At 42.1% G+C, this 23834-nt stretch overlaps 1 protein-coding gene across 1 annotated transcript in view; it reads right to left on the reverse strand.

The window, feature by feature from the left end:
* Positions 1 to 4755: 4755 nt before the first annotated feature.
* MTCL1 (microtubule crosslinking factor 1) overlaps positions 4756 to 23834 on the reverse strand; it is a 100754-nt gene continuing 81675 nt past the window's right edge. Inside the window, exons 10-15 of the mRNA XM_010584830.1 lie at positions 23396 to 23650; positions 18958 to 19263; positions 15542 to 15573; positions 12562 to 14116; positions 8953 to 9010; positions 4756 to 5983 (exon numbers count right to left, since the gene is read on the reverse strand). Of these exons, the coding sequence (XP_010583132.1) occupies positions 8972 to 9010; positions 12562 to 14116; positions 15542 to 15573; positions 18958 to 19263; positions 23396 to 23650 (2187 nt within the window). The 3' untranslated portion in view covers positions 4756 to 5983; positions 8953 to 8971. The remainder of the gene's footprint in view (positions 5984 to 8952; positions 9011 to 12561; positions 14117 to 15541; positions 15574 to 18957; positions 19264 to 23395; positions 23651 to 23834) is intronic.

Raw genomic sequence — 23834 nt, forward strand, 5'->3', positions numbered from 1 at the left:
GTTTGCTACAGCCAAGCCACAGGTCCAGGACTGCTCCCCAGGAAATCAGAATCTGGCCCATTATTTACCAAATACAGTTTAGGGTGCTGCTTCAGGGGTTAATTCTGTCTTTACTGACTTCTTATTGCTGTTTTCTCCAAACTATTTCATGGTTCTACTACTTTATAAAAAAATACATTTAATATGCTTTTTTTTAATATGACTACACATCAATTCCTATTTGTAAAACACTTAAGATGCTTGTGCAATATATTTAACTTGCATTTTATGTGCACATAGTGAAGGTGTGATGTTGTCAGAGGCATCACAGACAATTTGTGAAGCCAAGGCTTTGATTTTTGTCTAAGCTGTGATTTCCATGACAAACCACAGTGACATTGTACTAAGAAAATATCCTCTCAAAAGTCCTTGGTTTTGTCATGGAAATAGCTGTGACAAAATCATGGCCTTTATTGTTCTTCCTCTCATTCATATATGCAAAGTGGATTTTTTTCTGTCCTGCCAATGCCAAGGAACAACACAATACACGTCTTGTCACAGACAACATCAGGAATCAAGGCCGTATTTTAAAGACAATCATGCAGAAGCTGTAGTCAGAGACTTGTGATAAAAGTTCTCAGAGTGTCTAAGTTACTTAAGTCTCTTCCATGGGCAGAAAATCAATGAGACATGTTCTTAATTGCTAAGCATTTAACATTGCGATTCTTAGTAGCTAAAATATATGGACTGGTCCTCTCCTATATGAAGTGGGATTTTTTTTTCAACACGCCAAAATTTTGCCCCATTGCCTCTTACTGCAGGGCTTAGTATTTTGGAGCCAAGTTGGTTCCAACCAACTCAGTGAGAAAGAGGTGCCTGCTGAGCAATGCCTGTGGCTGATCAGCCACATTGCTCATCAGCCTGTACACTTAAACTCAGCTTTCTCTTCTGCAGTCTAATCCAGAAGGATCACAGCAGGGGACAGAAGCAAGAAGGGGATGAGAAGAGTACGTGGGTCCATGGCATTTTTCTGTGTAAACCTATTCTAAATCTTACTGTAGAAATTAAAAAAATCCAATTAAGGTATAAAAAAAAATATATATTTAGGGACTGAAAAGGACAAAACAAAATTTGTTGTTGTTGGCATTTACTAGGATTCACATTGCATAGCCTAGCAGCACTCTTCCCTTTTAGTGCAGTATCTGCTTACATTGCTCAGCCAGGCTTGTTGCCATCAAGAGACATATAAAATGCAATATCCAAACTACCTTCTTTCTTCTTCTCATTCAGATATCCATCTACTTGCAGCTGCCAAGTATACTGGCTTTTAAATTTTTTTTCTATGACCTTCTCTCCTCAGACCTCATCACCCTGGGCAAGACTAACCCAGGTAAGTGGGTGCCCAGCAGGGGAGCATTTCTGCCACCCACCTTTTGACCTCTTGCAGCTCTAACCTGCAACTGATGGCTGCCAAACCAGTGACTTCTGAGGAGCCTTTCTTCAGGCCAGCGCCAGTACAAGAGGCTGCATTGGCTTTGCTAAGCAGCCGGTTGAGCAGTCCCTCACCTGCAAAATCCTGCCCAGACCACCAAGTGCTCTCAGGATTTCTCACATTTTTTTCATAGGATGCCGACACTGGCCTCCAGAAGGTGTTTGTACACCAAAAAAAGAATGAATAATGAGAGAAGTCCTAAATCTGCTCTGCTAGGAAAAAAAATGGTCTTTTTCAGAGACAGGTGCTAGTTTTTTATTCTAGACACATCTATAGCAGGGCAATAATCTCTCTCACCCAAACCTGAAGGCAGAATGTCTCATACTCTGACAAGATGTTTAAGAAGATGATAAACAGAGAAGGGAAGCAGATTTTGCTTAAAGCCATTGGGCCTCTCCAGAAAGCAGGCTGGGCTATATGGATACTGAAGACATTAGCTGTCATTTCATATGAAAATTATATGTACTCAGCAGGTTAATAGTACTCTAGCAGGTTGCAGTGATTTACATAAAAGTGAAAACAGGGGAACAAGGAGCAAGCAAGAGGTGTGGTACCTCCAAAGAGAGCATGGGGGTGCTTGATGCCTCCAGGTACTCAGGGAAGAAGATGTGTGTGGGAGGGAAGATGCATGCCTTGGGGTACCCTAAATGCATGGCGACTTCCTCTGCGCAGAGAGGGACATGAGCGAAAGAGTGGGGTGGGAAAGGATGGTCCAAGCCCAGTCCTTGTCCAGGCACCGAGGCACAACACAGATGTGTTGCCCTGTTGTCCTATTTTGGGTCTTTCCTTGGGGACTTGGGTATGTGAGTTAAGAGGCTGAACACCATTACCAGTGGTATGTATCCATGCCTGCCTGGTGTGTAAAGGGGAAGGCAGCGTGTCGGGGGGTGGCTGACTGCGGAGAGGCATGAAGTGGGGGAAATGGGTGACTTTTCCCCTTCATGGTATCCACGTGGGCACTGCAGTGTTGTGGCAGGAGGGACACCCCAACATCCTGGGGTGCTGCAGCCCCCCCCAAAAGCTGTCTGGACTGGGAGGGATGCCATGGGTCGCAGTCCTGCTCCTGATGCCTGCTGTGTTGCCGGACCAGGTGATATCCCAAGGCCATTGTCTTCAGGCACCACAAACCTCTGGGTGAAATCCAGCTATCTATTTCAGCCTCATCAGGCAAAGCTGTGACAGACATATTCAAATCCCTTTACACTAATTTCTGTGGCAATCTGTGAGGCTTCTCCTGCCCTGATTATTCATGAGGCAATAATTCAGATACTGCACAGACACTGAATGAGCTGCAGACCTTCTAAAAAGGCTTTTCATTTTCTCTTAGAAGCTTTAAAAATAACCTTAGATGGACTACATTCCCATCATTTATTTTATGTTTTATTTAAGTAATTATGAAGCATGCTGGAACAATGCAGGGGTAGGAGGGAATCCCCCAACCCCACCAGCAACAACATTGGAAGATAAAAGCCCAGGTGTTTCCAAAGAGCCAGTAGAAACATGTAATATTTTTCAGTGTAACTGTGTTTGCTAATTAGACTAGAAAGGAACTTATTTTTAATTAATGTGATTCTTTTAAGATCGTCTGCAGAATTCCTATTTGCACTTAACCTTCTCCTTCTTACTATTGCTTGCTGTCTCGCTTTTGTTTCAGTGATTCATGCTGTTTCATAAGCATTTTACCTGTCAAGCCACAGGAAGCTGCTTATCCTCACAGACCTTCTTATTCCAGGACGGCAGCAGCTAATTCTGCAGGCTGGTGTATCCTTGTTTTGAATGGCAAATACCATTTCCTGGTATCAAAGCTACAAATCAGCCACCTGAATTTTCTTCTGCACCCTTAAAAAAAATTACAGCTGTCACAAGAAACAGAACAGCATTTTTACTTGCTGGTAGTCAATGTTGCTCATTCATTTGCAACTTTAACTTACTTCATCTAGGAGAAAGAGCTTTTAAGGAAGCAGCAACCCCTCCCCCCCTCCCTGCAAAGCTGCTCCTGGTAATTGAGATTTTGAAAACAAACAATCTTTCAGTTGTTGTGTAAGTCTTCTTCAGTAACCATCATGACTCTTCTTTGATCTTCTAAACACTTCTTCCACATGCTTCTCCTTCCACTCCCAAACTGAAATTATTACAATAATTCAGCAAAGTGTTGCAGCAAGAAGATTTTCAAGCAAGTAGGGTGGCCACCATGGACAATTTTACGCATTTGGCCTTGGGGTGGGTCAACTTAATGCTCACAAAAAATGCTAGCAGTGAGGCTTTGAGACAGCTGGGAAGACAATTATCACTCATATGACTATTGCTGCTCAGGACCGGCTCTGGACACCCCTTGTTTTGGCTGAGGCACCAGAGAGCCATTAGACAACAGTACTTTTCAGTCACTGCCTATCTTGGTAAGTGGCAATTTTCGTAATGATGACCCACAGGTGAATATTTTGACACTAGGTTAATAGCCTTAGTCCTAAATGATACAGGAGAAATCAGACCTCGACGGGCTGTTATTTGGAGCTAGGGAGTTTGTTCTCATCCAACAGCTGAATTAAACTTCCTAGAAAGCTGGCCATGACACAGCAGGACAGGATGTGAGGGGCTTACTGCTTGACAGAGCTAACTAGGAAGGCTTCTAGGGATCCCAGATGGTGCACTTTAACAAACAAGCCTCAGAAAGCCTTGGCAAAGGACATCCAACAGGAATGAGCCAGTTCAGTGATGGGATAACTAGTCAGAGCAGCTCTGGGGCTCCCAGAGAATGCATATGGTCGAACAGATGGTCCCAGGCAAAGTAGTTCAAGGGGCTTCCACCTCTTGGAAGTGCACAAATTCTCGGCTGCATTTACTTCTCAGTGTTAGCTACTGGTTTTACAAAAGCCCTGGTTTTATTGGTCTCTGTGTGTAATGCAGAAGAGACATAAGCTTGGATTAACACAGGACATGTCATATTTCTGGTATTATGTTTAGCCAGTTAGTTTCCACTTTCATGAAGGACTGAAAGCAATAAGCCATACGGCCTCAGAGAGATGAGAAGATGGGTCCCACTATCCGCACGAGCACCTGTTTTGCAAAGCTCAGTGAGGGAATTTAGAAACCTTCCCATGGCCTGATCTAGTGCTCACAAGAGTCTGTGGAGCACAGCACAATATTTGGCTTTGCCATGATTTATTTCATATACAGAAGCATTCTTCTTACCTTATGAATAAAGGAAGACTTTGGGGGCTTCTCCCCCCCAGTTAAATGAACCTGGGAAGTAGCACCATAAAAAAATCACAAAGCACTCAAACGGCTTGTAAATACTGAGGGTTTTATTTCCACTTCACATGGTCTCCAACAGACTCTTAAACAAGACCAGTTACAATTTAGTATGCCCAGAGATCTCCATGATTTTCCTAAAACGAAGGAAGTTCTCAGTAAACGCTGTACATAGCCAGTTGAACTGCTAACAATAATTTAAAAACTCTTTTTGTATAGTCAATGCAAGAATACCAACAATAAAAGTACAGTACAGGTAAATTCACAATATTACAGTGAAACAGATCGACTCACATTACGTGATGGTACAGTAGCAGTATTTACATGCACTAAAGTGCGAGGACCCAGAGGCATGCAAGTCAAGTATTGTAGGTGTATTTTACAGCTAACTCCATAAATGGACTTTCTGAGGCATTCTTTTTTTACACTTTTTCTTGTGTTTACTTGTATTCCCCTCCATCTCAGTACAAGTTTAGTGAACTAGCTTAATGGCTTTCTTCACTACTTGAAAGGTATCGCTTCAGACAGTTGAAGCATCTTTAAGAACCTTACTTTTAAAAACCAGTAACACTGACATTACAATAGAATAAAATTAACTTAAGACCTTAGTTTTATAGGAAATAAAAAAAACCCAACCCAAAAAACCCCAAACCAAAATTGAAAACATAACAGTGCAAATATAACCAAAAGGCAGTCAGTATTTGGAGAGAGCGCAAGCACGTATTCAAATTCCCTTAAAACTTAATTTACATTTTATTTTAAATTTTACTTTATATAATTTTTACCCTTTTTTTTGGTTTTTTTTTGTTAATATACTGTATGTAGAAAAGATGGAGACAAAAATAGTTTTCTCAGCTATGAAAAAAATTAAGATATTACAGGCACATTAACTGTTTCATTCTAGAAACACCTCTGTTTCCCAGGTCGGACATTCAGCAGCTGCATCTGAGAACATTCTTTGACGTCTCCAAGCAGACCTCTCTTCAAGCGGCACAGGTGGCTGGCAGGCGACCTGGCAGAGACAAGTTGCAGCCCCTCTGCTCCCGTGCAGAGTCAGGTGGGCTCGCCTCCCTGGCTGGGGGTTTCTGCCAGCAGCTCCTTGCTTCCGCTCTCCTCTGAGGAAGTCAGGTCTCCGGTGGACTGCGACTGTGAGGCAGTAGGGGAATGTGAAGCCCATCGTGACGGTGGGCGACGGTTCGCTGGTCTCTCTGGCCGGGAGAAGCAGGGTTGGAGGGACGGGGCTAGTGCAGAACAAGGTAGTTCCTTGGCAGCCAAGAGAGCAAAACAGCAGTTAGTGACTTGCATTAGAGGCCATCTGGATGCGCAAAGAATTAAGAAACAAAAAATTCAAACTAAACCTAAGCATCTGTCATGTCACGGGACAAAAGCAAGCAGTGAACATCTGGCTGTGTGTGGGCTCCAGGTATCTGCATGTATGTCCGTGATTTGTGGAATAGGTAAGGAGAGAATGAAAGAAAGAGGTCTGGGATGAGCTGGAGTAGCTGACAAACTTCCATTTGCTAATTCTCCTTATGCTAGAAAGAGAAGAGCTGAAAAGTACATTTGCATGGTAATTCTGGAAAATCCACTATACATCACATTGCTCTAAGTGCTGACCTGACATAAAAGGGCTAAGTTTGGCATTTGCAAGTGCGGTGAAAATCAACCACTGACTCCTTTTGTCTGCTTCAGAGTTCAGACTGACACACAGGAAAGACTTCTTAGCAGCAGAATAATGACTACAGGAGCAGTTATGATTTCCAGCAGGATTAAAGATGAGGCTTAGCTACAGATTTCATTTTCTGCAACATCGCTTCTTACTGCCAGCTGCTGAAGCCTGAATTACAGGATTCAGTGGTACTGTACATTAAATATGACATTCACAGAAATGGAAGAAAACAGAAATTTTATTCCTCCACCAACTTTCCACTGTTCAGGCTTGGTTAGCCTGCCTTTGCGATTAGAAACAATCTGCAGTTGTGATTTTTCACTCTGACACTAAGTTGGTAATTGTCTCTAATATTTATGGACTTTGCTCATAGCACAACTAGGCTTCCTGCCTCACTCTGAATGCTCCTTACATCAAGATGAGTGATTGTAGGAGCAAGTCTGTCTCGTCGTGCCAAAGCCAATCTTCTGAATTTCACTGCATACTTTGTAACTTATAAAAGCAAATCAGAGGAGTTTGTCAACCTATAGAAATGTGTACACTGAGAAGCAGTCACTGGAGCGGACAGGAGAGTTCAATAAAAAACAGTCTCAAAATCAGAATCCAAACTGGTGATAGATGAAGAGAGAGACCAGAAACAATACAATGCAAAGGAAAAGCTCTGGCACGGTAAGGCACAGGAAAACCAAGGTATCAGTAAAATGATAAAGTAGGAAGGAAAGGATTCAGCACACTCTTTCACATGGAGAAGCAGAAACATGACTAGGGATGGAGAATACTGGAGTAGGTAACATGATATGACTGGCAGTGAAAAACAAGGTGATCTGCCATTGAACCTCTCCGTTGCAGTGGGAGGACCAAACAAGAATGTTACATGACAGAAAGATCACAGAACTGAGGTATGGGAAATGGAGCTTGTGCAGGCCTGTGTTTTGGGGAGAGTGCATCATCAGACTTGGGGAAACCTCTGCAAAGGGCAAACCTTGGTGCCTTTGGGCAATATGCAGCCAACAGGGTGATGTACAGTTGCACATCACTGCTCAAGGCAGAGCTGTGTTCATCTGCCCTCGGCGCTCACAGAGAGCGAGACCAGTGAGCCACCACAGAAGCTGGTCAGGGGGCTATGGAGCCTAGGCCTACACCGCTGCCTCTCTCCATCCTCGCCCCCCAGCCCATCTCTGTGCCGTAAACTTCAGAGCAACCCTTGCTAAAACAATGGTAAGGCTGAAATATAAGTTGGTGCTAACAAGAAGATTGACTCCGTGTCCTTACTTCAGCTTATCCCATTGTGCCTGGGGCAACATACGTTCTGTGAAAGCTGCCACTAGACTCAGATTTGTTAAGATAAATCCATGTGCATAGCAACACTCACAGGCAGCGCAACATGGTGAATTGAGGCTATGAGATCTGCGGGTTTTGTCTTAGCCTCTTTCTAAACAGTGGCTTAAAATGATCTCTTTATAGTGCTGCTTGCTTCTGGCTGCTTTATCCTAGTTTCACAGCAGTAAATGAGAGTCAGCATGGTGACAACAAAATTTATTTCCACTGTTGCCTCCCAGTTCAAAAGCTTCTCTCCAGCACACCCGCAGATGTTGGTCAGCTTTTACTGAACAGCAGGGTTAAGCTCATCTTATCTGTGATGTACACATGCCCAGCACAACACAAGGCTGCACTAGGGATGGATGTTGTTCCAGGGCCAACAAGTGACTGACAGCGTAATCTTATAACGTGCTGGCTGCTGAGTCAGTCATCCCCACCTGCAGCACGGCTTCCTTGTCATGCGCTAAGGAAATCCAGCCATGACAAGAAAACTGTCCAGAATGGTTTGAGAAACCCCCTCCTCACCTACCACATGTAGCTGTCATAGCTAGAAATGTTTTAAAAAAAATAATATCCTGTGGGTAATTTAGTTTGGTGATTGCTTGGGGGAGTGGGTGGAGAGGCAGCACTTCTTAGCCCAGACATTGAAAAGGGGAAAGATGATTTCAGGTTTAGTTTCTAGCTATTTCCTAAGCCAGGCTGTCAGCCACCATGGCTATGCCTATACTAATAAATAAATAAAAGAGTTTTCTGGCTCTGAGGCAGAGTCAATGGTCACAGCTCATGTCTGCACAGCTTCTTTCCTCCCTCAGCTGCAGCAACCCCGGCCACTGGCCAAAACCGGGCCAGGAACAGCTTAATGAGCAAAGGTGACTGTCAGCCACAGGCTGGTGCTGGAGCCCCCTCCGCAGCCTTCTCCACCTGCTGCTGTAGCCATGGCCAGAGGGAATGTACCTTTATGTTGGTCTTAAATTTTGCCAATTTTTTAAAGTTTAACAAAAAACCCCAACAGCACAAATTTTCACTTAACTGTGACCTCTTCATAGCCCATGCGGCCACAGGAGATGGCAGATGGGATCCTGTCCTGAGTGCTTACTGACCATTGTGTACAAAGGACTCCACAGGGATGTTGGGTGCGCACTGATACCTCTGGAGCTGTGGTCATTTATTTCCCTTTGTTAACCCACATGGTAAAAAATGGCTGCTTTTGGAAAGCTCTGGAAACAAAGTAGAAAGGACTTACAGCAGTGAGGCGGGTAGGGTTAGAGTCCCCAGGGGGCAGTTAATAAGACAGTTTGGTTCTGGACAGAACAGACAGAAAAGAAAAAGAAAGCAAGTAGGTTGGAAAGAACTGTTTTAATCAATTATTTTTTTAAAGTGAAGATTTCATGTCAGCAAGGAAGAAGTCTCCAGATGTTACTACCCATTCAGATCATGTTACCACCGCTATCACAGGAACTAATAATAATAAAAAAAAGATAAGCCACAAGCAGAAAAGATTTAGAAAGGAAGGGAGCAAACAAACCAACCTTTTACAATCCTAGCACAGTCTCAGCAGTGGACATAGCATTAAACAAACATTTCTACTCAGCAGAGAAAGACATCTGTTATCCTTTGCCAACCTTGATTAGTGCTAGGGAAAAATCACATTACTATGAAAGAGGAATAAAGCTGTATTTTCTGCTTAGGAAGTCTTTAACAAGTGAAAAAGCAAATGATATTTTGTGTTGCTCATGTTGCTCATGCTTATGTTGCTCAGGTTTCATGACAGCCCTTTGCCTCGCCCTTCTCCCTTGCTTAACAGTGACACTGGATGGGAGACTCAAACTAAAGCAAAAGCCCTTTAATTATGACACCACCTTCCCTTCTTTTTAACGTTCCCTCTCCCATGCTGAACGGCTCAGTGGCAAGTGTGTGGCAATTGCTCTGCCCCAGCAAGCAGAGGATGCAGCAGCTGCCCTCTCCTCCGTGGGTCTGTGTGGACAGTCCTTTCATAGTGCTGTCTCCAGAAATGAGTCTGACCCCCAGTCCAGGACTGTTGTGTAACCTCTATGATTTATACCCTTGCTAGTCATAGAAGAAAAATGTTAATATAGCTCTTACATTGTTAGGTAGGTAATGTTAATCTGCATTTTTAATAGTAGTATTTATAAACCCCATGATATGCAAGTTAGTGGTTTAGTGAATTAGCAGGATAAGACATGAGTAGGCTGCACTGGGTAGATATGAATTTGCTTCTAAGAAGCTCTGGGCAAGTTAGAAGATACAAAGTTATTACTACTCTGTACGCATATACACTCACATGCACACATACATATGTATGTAAATATATAAATATATATATGAACTAGATTTCATCTTTGCAGCAGAAATATAAAAGGAAATTATGTAACTAAACCACTCAGAAGCTCAAATTAAAGAAAAGCCACAAACAGGTGCTCCATGAATGTCTAAAAGTCATTAATACACCATGCCATGACTGCAGAAACAAGAAGGTGTTCGGTGGCAAGAAGGTCACTTGTCTTGGCCAGAAACCAACAGGTGAGGGGGAAGCAGAGCAGCGATCTATGGGAGGGTGGCTGGGGCAGTGCTGACATGACACTGCCCCAAGAACAGCCTGCCTCCTACTAGATCATAATTTGCTGAACTGCTGCATCTGGCTTTGTACAAAATGTGCTAAATGAAATTTGTACAAAGTGTAATTTGTGTGGTCAGTGTAATCCATAAATAACCCAAGGCATCTGCAGAGTCTAAACTTATTTGCAGTTTTCTTTTCAGCAGCAAACCCATGCTCCATTATCTTGTACAGCATCACCTCACCTAAGAAAAGCAAAGCTCATCATGTGAATGCCCACCACCTTCCTTTTCAATGAACATTCCTGAGAAATGACAGGACCACCCAAAAGATCATAACCTGCCCACCTAGACAACAGTCATAACAACCGAGTAAGAGTTGCAACGAAAAACAAATCTTAGCTCTGAGGCTTGGAACTCAAAAAATGAGGCAGAAGATACTGAGAATTCACAAGAGAGCAATTTTCTGCCAGGTTGATGGTCAATGAGTTTTTGCTAAACAGCATTGACCAAAATATCGCCGTGCATCAAACTCAGGTACTGAATGCTAGTTGTGTTTTGCCATCAGCAATTTGTGATGATGTGGGATGACATCCGTTTACTTATACTTGAAATCTGCTGAGACATTTAAAAGGTGCAGGAGGAAATCAAGTTTCCAGGGATGCCTTGAAGGCAAAGCTGAGTTGAACATGTAAGAATACAACACACTTTCTAATAAGGACTGGTAGTGCATTCCCACTATTTCAAACTAAAGACAAAATACAGAGATAGCTAGAAAGAGTCAAATAAATGAGGCTGCTTTCCACTTTTATTCTCTGTGAAATTTGTGCACAAAGTCCACTTTAATTCACTGTTATTTACAATGTGCATGTGGTTTCTTTTTTATATGTACAAACTTCCCTATTTATATCTGTTTAGACTGTATATGGGGAATGCATCCTCAGCTTTGGTTCCTCTGTTAGGCAAAAAAAGATCACATCCTCTGAGCAAAAAGGGGGATTCCCTTCCTACAAAAGAGGAACCGACTGTCCATTGAGAACTACCCATTAGTGCAAAGCAAACTGCAGATCAACAGTCTCAGCACTTAGGTCCCCACAAATCCTTCAAGCCAAATGTTGAGTTAGAAAATGGCGTTTGAACCTTCCCTGGAGGCTGAGGCAGGGGCGGTAGGAGTCAGCCCAGCGAGGCCAAAGTGGGATGTCTGGGGTGCGCAGGGATCAAGGAGGAGCTGCTGCCCTGCATCTGAGGATGACCAAAACATCAGGATGCTGAAGGGGCAGCATGGGGCAGAGAGGATAATGGGCTCCTGCCCCTGCCCTGGGGAGTTTCATCAACCAGCAGGGTACATGCCATTCCAGTGCTGTACCAGAAAGGCAACACATGCTGGTAAGAGCTGGGCATAATTCAGCTTCTTCACGCCTCCTCAGGGCAACACTTTCATGTGCACAAAGGTTAACCAGAAACAGGAGGCTTAGACACTGATAACTGAAAGCTTTTGTCCATCATTACACCCTCTTTTTTGTTGACTGCTCTAGCACATTACCATACCTGAGACTCTGACCCCCAATACCTGGGCATACTTGCTGAGACAGATGATGACTGTTACACTGTTGATAGCAAAATATCAATAAAGAGTTCTTAAATGCTAAGTAGGTATGTGCTTAGACAAGTTATCTTTTTTTTTTTTCTTTCTTTTTCTTATTTTTGTGAGGCAGCAACAGTTGGTACCAAATGTCATGCCATTTAATCACATTCATAGACCCGAGCCAAACTTAATCAGATGCATCCAGAAAAGGTATGCTGAATGCCCTAAAGTTTTGGTTCAGGGTATTGTAGAGACTATTTTTCACACAAACTTATTAACACCCATCCTTGTGTAGGAGAAAGAGTCTACCTTTCCATCCAGCATAAAAGAGAAATTTACTCAAACCTAGAGTCCCTAGAGCATCTGTAATGTGGTGTGTCTTGTGACAGAAAATCCTTACCCCAGTCATTCAGCGGAGAACAATTTTTATCCTGTAAAGGCATCTTTATCCTGTAAAGGATAAAGCTCTTCTGATGCTTTCAAGCCCGATAAGCTGTCAGGATAGAAACTTAATTCTTTAATGTTCTTCAGTGACTAATCCAATAGTTTCATGACTGGGACTCGCTGGTGGTACCATGACAGAACTAAGATATTCATTGTAAATACTCACTAGTACTGCAAGAGACCACGTAACGCATTTGTTCAAAGAAGAGTGCATTTAGCTATAGGAGGAAAAACAAACAAACTCATTACCTCTATGGACCCTGGATCTACTTTGACAATTTCTCCTGTGCTGTTGTCATTGCTAAGATTTGGTGGGCTGTGTGAAGGTAGCCTTCTCTCTTCCTTTAAGGCATGCTCCAAAAGTTTCTTATTCAAGATCCTGGCAGCATTTTCTGTAAGTGTGTACCCTGGAGGAGCAGATAAGTCCTGCCTGATACTTGTCACCTCAGTCCCTTCTTCCTTTTGTGTCTCTGTCCCCAACCGGAGAGGACTGGGTGATCTGCCACGGGCATTTGTACATGGCTCCTGCACTGGGCCCAGTTCTGGTCTGGGTTCTGCTGACCTGGACCGGCTGCTAGACCTGGGGCATTTTTGGAAGGTCTCGTGAAAGATGGGGGTATGGTCAATAATGTTGAACAAACTGGAAAGGCCATCGTTGATAGTGGTGTGGACAGGACTCTCCCTTGTAGTAGTTGATCTAGCCCAAGCGGACTCACTGAATCCTTTCTGAGGTGTGCCAGGCAAAGTCCGGTTATTTGGCTGGTCTGATTTGGGAAGGATTTTTCTTTGCAACTTTGGAGAGCCGTATTTGGGGGAGCAGCATGTGCGCTCAAACTTAGCCTGGACCTTTTCAATGACAGGGGTCACTTGCCTACTTCTTAGGCTTCTGGATGGTGAAGAGACAGGTGTGGACCCCCCCTTTGGTGTCAGACATTTGTGTGGACTGCTGGTGATACTGCGCAGGGTTTCTGTCTGCAAGCCAACACTGATTGTCTGGGTGGTCTGAGTCCCTGTCGTTCTCATACCATTGGTTTGACACGCAGTGTCCTTAAATTGAGGCTCTGTTGAATTAGAGTTAGAGCGTATTGCATTTCGGACACAGAAAGCGACCTCCTTCATATCATCACTCATGTTTTTGGACATCTCCAAGCTGTGCAAGGGTGAGGCAAAGCCCACAGTAGTGCAAATAGGACGTTCAATGGGATGAAGACCACTCTCCAGAAAATCCTTATGATGTTTGGCCAGGTCACAAGACCATCTTCCAAACATATCCGAGGAAGCACCTTTTGTCTCAGTGACATTCCCCATAGCTTTGGTCACAGAAAACAGGAAGTCTGGCTCAGCCTGGTTTTTCCCTTCACTGCCAGCTATCACTGAGTTATCAAACCTACGGACAACCGGTGGGCTGTGAAAGACACGAACCCCCATTTTTTCACTTACACCATGACTCCTCATTGGCTGCTTCTGGCAGTGCTCTGGGCTGGTCATGGTGTTAGTTGTCATAGTGACACTGGTGGTGAGGTACCATGCCTGGAAGGGATCTGAAGCAGAATCATTCCCGGCTTTCCCAATTTCTGTCCTTTCTGCCCAGCCTTCTGCAGGCTTCTCGGTGGCTGCACCATGATTCCTAGTGTTACTGTAATCCCAATTTTTGTTGAACTCCTCAATGTATTTCAGATCATCAGGAGACAGGGGAGGGGTTATGTCGTCTTTGCTGCTGGATGAAGGCAAGTTTTTTTCTGGTAGAAACGGAGAAATATCCATCAGGCGCTGAAATTCTGACATGGAAGAAACAGACATCGCCCTGGAGAGGGGAACATGAGGGAGTCACTCATAGGCTTGGAAACTCTCACAGAGAGACTTATTTTCAGCAGCAAACTAACTCAGGAAACCCAACTTTCACTATCTGCTTATATATAAAACCACTTTAGCCCTCTCTTTCATTAATGTTCCCTTTTATTATCTTTAAAATAGCTGTGAAACACAAGCATTCCTGATGTGTCTTTAAAAGTACCAAATGGTTTATTAATGGCTCTTAATTTACTGCTTTCTCATGGATTACTGCTTGGCAAATGTCTGAAATATGGAGCAGTAGGATGCATTTCAGAAATATACCATTCACAGAAAATGAGTGTTTGCGACAATACAAGGCACACTTTTCAAAGCAAGTGCAGAGTATTTCTGACTTGCTGGGAAATCAGCAAGTCCACCCCCACTCCTGAGGCTGCGCAGGCTGCACAGCTGGTGCATAGCGAGGTGGGACATCCAGCCTAGATGCTGTTACATTGAACTGGCTTGGCCAGTTGAGCTTGTGCTAAAATTCAACCAAAGGGAATCGCTATGTGATAAGGCTGAATTCTTGGCTTTCCTGCATTTTGCTAGTTTGTACAAAACACAAGCATTCAGCTGAGTTGTCCTACTGCTTCGTTTTAAGAAAAAATCAAACAAAAGAAGAAGCCTTCTGAATGGGACTACTTAAAAATGCAAATGAGTGTAGTTATCAGAGTCGGCTCAATGAAGTAGCTCAAGCTGGGTGAGGATCCAGTAAGAAGTGGGTTTTATAGATCAGTGATCTGGAAGGTACAGTAAAATCACACTGTGAGATTTTAATTGAGATTTTAATCAAAAGCACCAATTGCAGTTAGGGTGCATCTATGTTAGGGAGTTAGGTGAGATCAGGAGTGCCATTTATGAAGTGGATGTCCTATTCAGATGCTCTGGTTTGCATCAGGGGCAATCTCAGAGGGCATGGGCTGGGTTTCTTTGGGATGAAAGTGAGCTGGAAGATGCTCTCCAGAAGCACAACTAATGCATTCTAGGGTTAGGTGGGTATTCAGCCCACGGGATCAGACCAGAACTAGTCCAAAGCAAAATATGCCTGACATGCAGGGGCATGTCAGGTCCTCAGCACCAACTGTTTTCCTCTATATGCTGATGTCTACAGGTCTGCACTACTTGCTAAGGTAGGTGTAGCCTTCATTGTAAGCTGCAGCTTCATGCATGTTCATACAGTTTGATCTTTGTGCACCACAGCTGAATGTAGCCCAAGTTAATCAGAGTAGAACACAAGCATATTGAGACAAATTAATCCCTGGGTAAATCCATTAATCTGGCTCGCAGGCTGCTTAGGAGGTGGTACAGTTATGCCCCAGGTCTGTGTTTTGGGTGCCAGAGCTATAGCTCTGGCAGCTGAATATTTGCTGGGTTTTTCCCTGTAAGTTTTACTCACCTTTGAAGATTTCCTTTGTGTGTTTCTTCCTCCTGAAGAAAAACAGAAACAAACAGGATAAGTTATTTCTGAACCTGTACATGGCATTAGCTTGTGCATATTTGTCATTCACTTCCCGTTAGTCGCAACAAGCATGTTTGTCTCTAAAGAGTGGCTGATTTTGCCCCTGCTAAGGAATCTTAAATTGCCAGTGGGAATATTCTTCCCTTTGTACATAGGCAGCAGAATGGTAAATCCCATCAGGACAACAGACAGTACAGCGAAAGCCTGTATGCCAAATCTACAACAGCCTTAAACTTTTATAGTCCTGTGCAGTCACCAATGGAAGTAAGCTGCAAATGGCTTTTTTCCACATGTATAATATATTGGTTTGGACCATATCTTTGTGAGTGAATTTGTTCTGTGGAGGTGATCTGCTCTATGCCAGAGACCTAGCTGTGCTGAAATAAGAGATAAACTGGGGTCCTTTGACATAGGATTTCATTATATGTTCTCTAGGAACCAAAAAATGGCACCAGTTGAAACTCATTAAGCTAGCTAAATTAAATGTATGGGAAAACTGTTACTTGTTTCATAGGGGGAACACCTAAAGCTTGCTAATGGCATTAAGATGTTTTTATGGCAATTATTTCCCTGTGACAATTCCTATAATGAGTTGGGTTTTTTAATAGATACTTCTGAAGCAATTGCTCTACAGTTATTATTTTAACTCTTTGCTTATATTTCTAATAAACTATGGAGAATACAAAATATGATCAGGACAAAAAGAGTACTAGTACCTATTACTTTTATTCAACCTGTCCTGGTTTTGGCTGGGATAGAGTTAATTTTCTTCCTAGTAGCTGGTATACTGTTATGTTTTGGGTTCAGTATGAGAAGACTGTTGATAACACACTGATGTTTTCAGTTGTTGCTAAGTAGTGTTTAGTCTAAAGTCAAGGATTTTTCAGCTTCTCATGCCCAGCCAGCAAAAAGGTTGGAGGGGCACAAAAAGTTGGCACAGGACACAGCCAGGGCAGCTGACTCAAACTGGCCAACAGGGTATTCCATACCATGGGATGTCATGCCCAATATATAAACTGGGGGGGAGTTGGCCTGGGGTCGGATTGCTGCTCGGGAACTAAGTGGGCATTGGTTGGCAAGTGGTGAGCAATTGCATTGTGCATCACTTGGTTTTGTATATCCCAATTCTTTTATTATTGTTATTATTATAATTATTATTTTCTTCCTTTCTGTCCTGTTAAACTGTTCTTATCTCAACCCACAAGTTTTATTTTTTTTCTTTCCTGGTTCTCTCCCCCATCCCACTGGGTCGGGGAGAAGTGAGTGAGCGGCTGTGTGGTCCTTAGTCGCTGGCTGGGGTTAAAGCATGATAGACCTCATGAAATCAAGAACATTACCAACACAGAATTGTATTTCAAATTGTGAGTATTCAAAAAGAGCACTGCTTAACTCAGCAAATAACTTTCTGTGATTTATTCAGAGTCAGGGGAAAAAATAGGGGTAAACTGATCCTCCCTGTATTCACTCTGGTGTAAGTCTGGAATAAAGTTGGTGGCTTCAGTGGAGTTACTACAGAGTAAATCTGATCTAACTGAATGGAGAATCAGGCTGAAGGTTGGATTGACTTCTACTGCAGTTAGTACCACAAAGAAAATACAGTGGAGAGGAACAGTCAGCAGGCTGCAGTTGCCTCTGTGCACCCTCAGTTAAGCTATTCATTAAACTCCATTCTGAACAAAGCCTCTGAGGTGAAATGACTTTGCCCAGGTTTCACTAAAGCATGCTTTGAAGAAAAGAAGCTATGCCAATATTAACAAGGACCAAATTTTGCTGCCAACACTTTTGTTAATGGTGGTAATATCTGAAAAACAGCAAAGGGAAGAGAGATCTCCCTTCTTAAATATCAGACTGAATTTGAAGGAAAGAAAACAGCAATCAAAATTAAACACAAAACATAGATCCCTGACACTGGTACCAACATTCTTCACTGAGCACTTGGACATGTATGAAAGAAAAGCTAAGAAATAATAAATATGGGATCCCACACTGACAGCGGTACATTTATGGCACCGAGGGAGGAAAATCTAACTGGAACACACAATTACATACAGCTACTTAAAACGTAAGAAAGGCTGTCACATTTCTTGCCTCTCTTAATCTTTTTTTCTCTTCTTCCTCTCAAAGAACTTGATTCCCCAATCCTTTAGCTGAGTAACAAAGTTATACATCTCAAAGAAATGCTTGGGTCAAATTTTCACAGGCATGCAGTCAAGGCACACCAGTGAACCTGGTCCTGCAGGGAGCTTGAGATGTGACCTGCTGACAAACTCTTTTCCAGAGTGGTCAAATTTTCAAGCTAGAGTACACAGATACTTCCCTATTTGCTATAATGTATACACTCAACCAGTATTTACCCGCTCAGGGCACAAGCCGAATGTCTAATCCACGTGCACAAATCTGAATTTTCAGGCAAGAAGAAAGTACTCAAAACTTGCATCAAGCAACATGCTGCCTGCTTGATAATTTTAACTTCTGGCAGTCTCCTTATGCTTCGTGTTCAGTAACAGCCATTAACATTCAAGGAACAATAGAAAATAAAGGAGATACTAGCATTTTGAAGTTGTACTGTGTTTTTAATTTCACAGGAACCAATAAGTGTATGATTGTGGTTATTGTGAACTTTCTCAGTGCCACTAATATCATATGCCAGTTCACAGGCTACTTTGTACCACTGTGTGGGGATGGGGACCCTGGGTTTCATTCAGCAACAATATAAACAAAACCATGAAGACCTGGAACTGTCAAAGTAAGCCTGTAGTGGTGCAGATTTTAGGAGGACATAGACTACATTCACTATGGCCCAATGGCATCTCTTAGCACTGCATTTTACATCGTTATAGCTTTATGGTGTGATCTCAGAGTAGGTACTTTGCTGATGAAGAATAACTTTATTTTTTTAACATCTCATCCACTTACTCATGCTAATCTATTTAGAAGGCACCCACAATGGAACAACTAGAAGTGCCTCACTACAGCACTTACTGCTTTACTAACAAAATATAGCCCATGTTTCTTCATATATATGTATCTACTGACACCTGGAAGAGATTTAAGACCTTCTAAACCAATATGTTGTGTCAAATATAGTTATCATTCATAACACAAATGGCCACAAGGTGAGGTTATCTTTGGGACCTTTAGGCTGGCTCCCAGTTTCCCAGATGATTGACAGCTCATATCAGCTCTAATCAGCTCATAACGAGAAACAAAATCTTGTCCATACCAAATTCACTGCTGGGTAACTGTAAGCTGTGCCTGTGACACAATATCTCACTTCCTACAGCCACGATGCTGTACCAGTTCTGACATAAGAGACAACAAGCCAGCTTGATAAAAGGTAGAAGAGAGCATACTTCCGTTAATCCGGTCAAGAATTTCTCTCGCTCCAGATGCTGAGACCGGTGCTCATCGGATTCGTCAGGGGAATCAAGAGACAGCGACTCCAGAAAGAGGTTTTCCGTGGCGCTGCACCGATCGCTCTCCTTCAGCTTAGACAGTGATGAATTGTCAAACTGAATGGTGTCTGAATCGGAGTAGGATCTTGACCCCATTGGACGAGGCATGTGAAGGTTCCCCTGGGTCGTAAATGGACGAAGGTTACTCTCCTTCTGGTCACACAGAAAACCACCTCCTCTTCGTGGGCTCACTTCTTTCTGAAGCTGGATACAAGGCAAATTAAAAGGAACAGCAATTACTTATGTAGTATATAGCATTCTGCAGAAGTCATCCTTCCCCAGGAGCAAGGCACCTGTGCCCTGAGGAGGCACCTCGAAATCACCACCCGGCTCCAGGGACGACGGCTTTGCTGTACTGGTCCTTCCGCAAAGGGAGATGTCTCTAGGACTTTGATGCTATTACTCATGGGATTTCGAGTGATTAAACGTGTATATGTATAGTTATGCTTCTTTACGTATATATGTATACATATATACACACTGTGTGCATATATAAACAAAAATAATGCATCTGTCTGTAATCTGATTTTTAAGGAATCAAATGAACACTTACTGTTATTTAAAAGCAATCTTGATATGAGATCCTAAAGCAATACAAGTAGAAGCTCAAGGAAAGGTGAGTGACTTGGAGTGTCATCAAAACAAATACATTTTTCTTCTGGTCAGCAATACAAATTTGCACTTTTATCTACATCACTTGTTTCTAGAGGTGGAAAATTCCACTTAACAAAAGACAAAAGCTTTGTTTTATAGATTGTCTAGCCCTAACACATGTCTAGAAAGTTGACTATTTGTACAGAACAGCATTATCAAAGGGATGAATCAGGCATGCAAGGCATGCCTGAAGAAAATGCATATTTATGGAAGGTCCATCAAAGCTATTAACTCTACACTTTGCAAAAGCTGGGCGAAGAGACAGTGAACCACTAGTGAAATTGCCAATCTTAAAATTAGATTATGTGATCAACTTCTCCTTTAACTGTAAATACAACAGGATAGATAAAGTAAGTGAAATTTTCAAACATGATGAATGACAGCAGGAATCTGATAAGTAACTCTGATTTTTTGCTAGAGCAGCATGCTAAGATTAGTGACAATCACCTGCAAATGCAAATCACTCCCTAGGACCCTAGAGACTGACTACCAACAAAACATATCATTTTAATCTTGTTGCATGTGTTTGGAAAAATAAACAGACACTGTATTGCCTAATGTAGACCAAAACATTTTAGGTCCCAAATGATTAAATTTGCACTTGGGCTGAAATCAGTGAGATTTTTGCTTGATTCAGGTCTACAAAAAGGAATGCATCTTCAGTGTTTTGCTCATGATATACAAAATCTGAAACAGTTTTATTAAAAGGAGCTAATTTAAGGTATCATATAAAGGTAGGGTCTGGAAGGTATAACTCAAGAGACCCTGGAGTCCATTCCCCAGCACATGGGCAAGACCCAAAGCAAGGAGAAATGGTAATCACATGTTTTCTGTATGTATAGTTCCAGTTGCAAGCTCTTCCAGATTTTCAGAGATCCTATAAAGATAATGATCTGGGAACCTTTATGAGAAAACAGTATAGATACAGGCTCACTCTCTGAATCTCAGACAGCTGACAGGAGAATTAAAGTGAGAAATACTGGCCTAGCTTTTCAAGAGTGACTAATGATTTTGAGTCCCTGTGTGTTTATACCTTTAAACATGCAACTTTTCATACAGGTGATTTTGTGGGTTTAAGTATTTGCCAGTATGCTCTGTGCACAATTAGCTTTAGGAGCACAGAGGAGGGAGATTCTCTAAGGGTAAACAAAGTGACAGTGTACTCAAAAAGAAAAAAACACAACTTTGAGCTCTGAAAAAATTAGGTCATTGTGTTTTTTATATGCGAGCAGTATTCCCATAACCATCCAGTGTAAAGTATTTTATATATTTTATACATTTGTGTGAGCTTCCCCCCTATCATACATGTATTATTCAGGAGCTGTGTGAAAGCAGACAGGCATAAAGCATTAGTATGAAATTTGGCACACATGCTTCTGCCATCTCTTAGACTCTGTTTTTCAAACATACACACTGGTGTAGTCTCCTCATCCCCTACATATTGCCATACATGGAATACACATAGAAAAACCCTGGGGAGAAAGACTTCAGAGATATACTAATTGTTTCCATATAAAGCAGGGCATGAGTGCGATCTGAGAGGATATTCAGCTAAAAGCCTGCAAATATTTGGAAGCTTTCTGTCACACAGGCAAATGTTTGACTGTAAGCAAAGGTTGACTTATTAAGTTTTTCAGGCAGGTAGCCAAGATTTCAAATGTTATTTCTGACCATCTAGTTGTCTGAAATTAGCTTGATATAATATTTTTTATTTCCCCTATCTATTGCTAATTCTGTCTACAACTCTGTTCTACAGTAAATATATAGTTGAAGCCTAGAGGTTTCAGAATACTAACAAAAGAAATCAGCTCCAGGACTAGTTAAGAGCTATTTTGTAGGCTCTCCCAAGATGACACTGAGAGGTTATGTCAGGTTTAAAGAAAATTAAAGGTTAGGTAACATTAACAGGGATTTCTCTGTTGCTTCCTTCAATGTGCCCCATTCCCAGGGAAGAGAAAAAGCAGTCTTTAAACAGGTTAAGTCCCTCAAGCTATTGAGGATACACTGAAGAGATAATATTAAAAAATAGTTGATAGGAACAGCAGCACAAACATCCGAAGGGGTACCAGTGACTATCTGAAGAAAAGTTTGTGTCCACATCCTTAGTACACTGGGAAATTTTCTAAGGGTTATTTAATTCTTATTGTGCATGAAGAATGCACAGGAGGCAGTTTGGACACTGAAACTCAACAGTTAGGAACCAGCCCAGTCAAGCCATGGAGAACTCAGCACCTTCTGCCACTGAACCTGGAAACCAGGTAATTTGGATGAAGAGCTCTGCTACAAACCTTCCTAGCTCACAGGTGTTGGTTGTTTTATCTTAGGAGATGTACTATTGGGCTGCATTATAAGGGCTAGCTCAACAAGCTGCATGAAGTATACACAAAACCCCTCAGATAAATGGGAGATTAAAAAATCCAGAATATCATCTATTGACATTTTTAAATTTAGAAGCTAAAAAAATCACCTTTCTTTGTCTGTAAAACCTTCATATTGGTCACTGCCCACTCAGACCTACACTTTTAGCAGTGATTTTAGAAATATCCATAGAGTACAGATTTTCCTAAGTGCCTCTCTGTGGGTTTAACAGCCATAGCTTAAACTGAGGTTTAGTCTTGCACTCATAATATTTACAGCCTGGTGTCTTTTCTTTAGCTTCTTCTTTCAGCCCAGGCATGGGAATGTAAGACGCAGATATTTTCTAAAACTCATCATGAAGTTACACTGGACTTTCATCAACTTAACTTGTGAAGCTACTTTGTGCTTCATTCAAGCGTAGTGCTCCCTAGAGAGCATGCACAAATCTGGTGCTGTTTCATTTCTGATGTTCTAAGGACAGAAAATATTCAGTTAATTGAGGACCCACAATTTCAGTTGTTTTTCTTGCTTTTCCTGGAATGCATGACTCAGAGCTGAACAATGTTCTGTCAGAAACGGTGTATTAACTTTCCCTCATTAAACTTTTTATTTTTTGTGTGGCTTCCAACCAGATAATAAATTCATTAGGTATAATTTGTCTCTAATACCAAGCAGATGAAAGTATGGATAGGCACGAAAAACAAGGGGACAGGTATGCAGTTATCAGATTTGCAAATGATAGCAGAGGTGTGCATAAAATTCATGTGACCAAGGTCAGAAATATCTTCTGAATATTTAGTATTGATAGCTGTTTATTTGTTAACATTCAGGGCTCTTTGTCTTAACCCCTGGGTTCTTTTCCTAGAGAAAAAGAATTCAGTTGAGACTGAACAGTTGCAGCAGCTGCATCTTTGGTGGCTAATTCACAGATGAACAGACTTTTTTGGCAGGAAGCTGTATATCAAACCTTGAATAACCCTGCATGTGGGATTGAGTGTTTTAGCATGAAGAGATGCACAAAAGCTTTCAGAGTGAATCGATGTGACCATGCCTGTCCGGGGTAATTGAAATAAGGCAGGAAATGGCCTTTAACCTGGAGTTGATTTCTCATAAGTGGTCTTTTATAGGGATTATGAACATTTTCCTTTTACTCCCTTGTGTGTGTAAATTGTTTTGTAGCATGAGAAACACTGATGTAGCTAAGGAACCAAATTGTTCCTGTGCTGCTTCTTAATGCAGTCTCTTGACCTTGACCTGAGTGTAGTAATGGTGCAATGCCTCGTGCTTGCAGCCAGCCATTGCTCACCCCAACATGACTCCTTACCTGCTCTATCCGCCTGAGCAGCTCCTTCTTTTGACGCTCCCATTCTTGCCGGTCTCTATCAAGCCTGTCCAGAAGCTCCACCTTTTCCCGGTTCCAGTTCTTCTCACTGTGCTGGATTTGCCAGCGGAGGTCCATCACCACACCATGACTCTCAGCCAGAAGCTTCTTGTGCTCCTCTCTTTCCCTTTTAAAAGCTCCCTTTGCATCAGAAGTGAGGCCTGTTTCACCTGAAGTGTTCTCACTCTTCCCTTCCAGCTGGCATTAAAGTGAAACATTACTAGGACATTCAATTTTCTGTGGTAAAAGCCTGTGTCTGACAATGAATTTGAGTTAAAGACCTAAGTTCACAAAGGTAATGGCAAAATTATGGCAATTCTTAGATATGAGGAGCTCAATAAATGATCAAATATGTTCAACTTGAACAAAGTTTTACAATCAA

Source organism: Haliaeetus leucocephalus, unplaced genomic scaffold (genome assembly GCF_000737465.1).
Source record: "Haliaeetus leucocephalus isolate CR32 unplaced genomic scaffold, Haliaeetus_leucocephalus-4.0 Scaffold1007, whole genome shotgun sequence".
NCBI lineage: Eukaryota > Metazoa > Chordata > Aves > Accipitriformes > Accipitridae > Haliaeetus > Haliaeetus leucocephalus.